We start from the raw sequence: 808 nt of genomic DNA on the forward strand, positions 1-808 counted from the left end.
GTACTCCTCTTTTCTACTTCCTCATTCAGGTGCCAACATTACTTGGCTGCCTTTGCAAGAGAAGAGATGATGCGCAGGGCACAATTGACGCCGTCAGGGGAACCCTTCAGTTGCATGTCGCCACTAAAGCCTTTGGGCACAACAATGAGAACCTGGTACTCCCTCTTGAGGTCATCCAACAGCTTGCGGTTTAGAACTTTCTACATGTACGGCATGACTGGGTAGGTGACGAAGTGAGGGAACTATTTGTCCGTCTACTCAGGACCCGCCCCGGGAGCCACTTCGGAAGCCACCTTGGCACCAGCCTTGGGAGCCGCCTTGGGAGTCGCCTTGGGAGTCGCCTTGGGAGTCGCCTTGGGAGTCGCCTTGGGAGTCGCCTTGGGAGTCGCCTTAGGGGCCTCTTTGGGAGCCGCCTTGGCACCAGCCTTGAGAGCCTTCTCTTGAACCGCCTTGGGAGCCTCTTTGGGAGCCGCCTTGGGAGCCGCCTCGGCAACCGGCTTGGCAGCCACCTTAGGAGTAGCGTTGTGAGCCGCCTTAGAGGCCACCTTGGCACCAGCCTTGGGAGCCTCTTTGGGGGCCGGCTTGGTAGCCGCCTCGACACTAGCCTTGGAATCCCCCTAGATCGTCTTCTCGATGGTCTTTGCCCTGATCCAGCTTACTGCATTACTGAAAATGCGCTTCAAGTAACACAAAAAAGAGTTTATAACATCTACTAAATTTCCCATTATTGCAGAACTCATTTAACTTTTTTATACCTAGATACATAAAATGTCACACACACAAACCTATACATGCATCTATAAATTAT

The 808-nt window shown here is 53.0% G+C and overlaps 1 protein-coding gene across 1 annotated transcript in view; it reads right to left on the reverse strand.

Annotated features, from left to right (window-relative positions):
- Positions 1-254: 254 nt before the first annotated feature.
- LOC119588914 (histone H1-like) overlaps positions 255-808 on the reverse strand; it is a 23,050-nt gene continuing 22,496 nt past the window's right edge. The window contains exons 2-3 of the mRNA XM_037937534.1: positions 660-666; positions 255-617 (exon numbers count right to left, since the gene is read on the reverse strand). Coding sequence (XP_037793462.1) covers positions 255-617; positions 660-666 — 370 coding nt within the window. The remainder of the gene's footprint in view (positions 618-659; positions 667-808) is intronic.

This window comes from Penaeus monodon, chromosome 24, assembly GCF_015228065.2.
Source record: "Penaeus monodon isolate SGIC_2016 chromosome 24, NSTDA_Pmon_1, whole genome shotgun sequence".
NCBI classification, from domain to species: Eukaryota; Metazoa; Arthropoda; class Malacostraca; order Decapoda; family Penaeidae; genus Penaeus; species Penaeus monodon.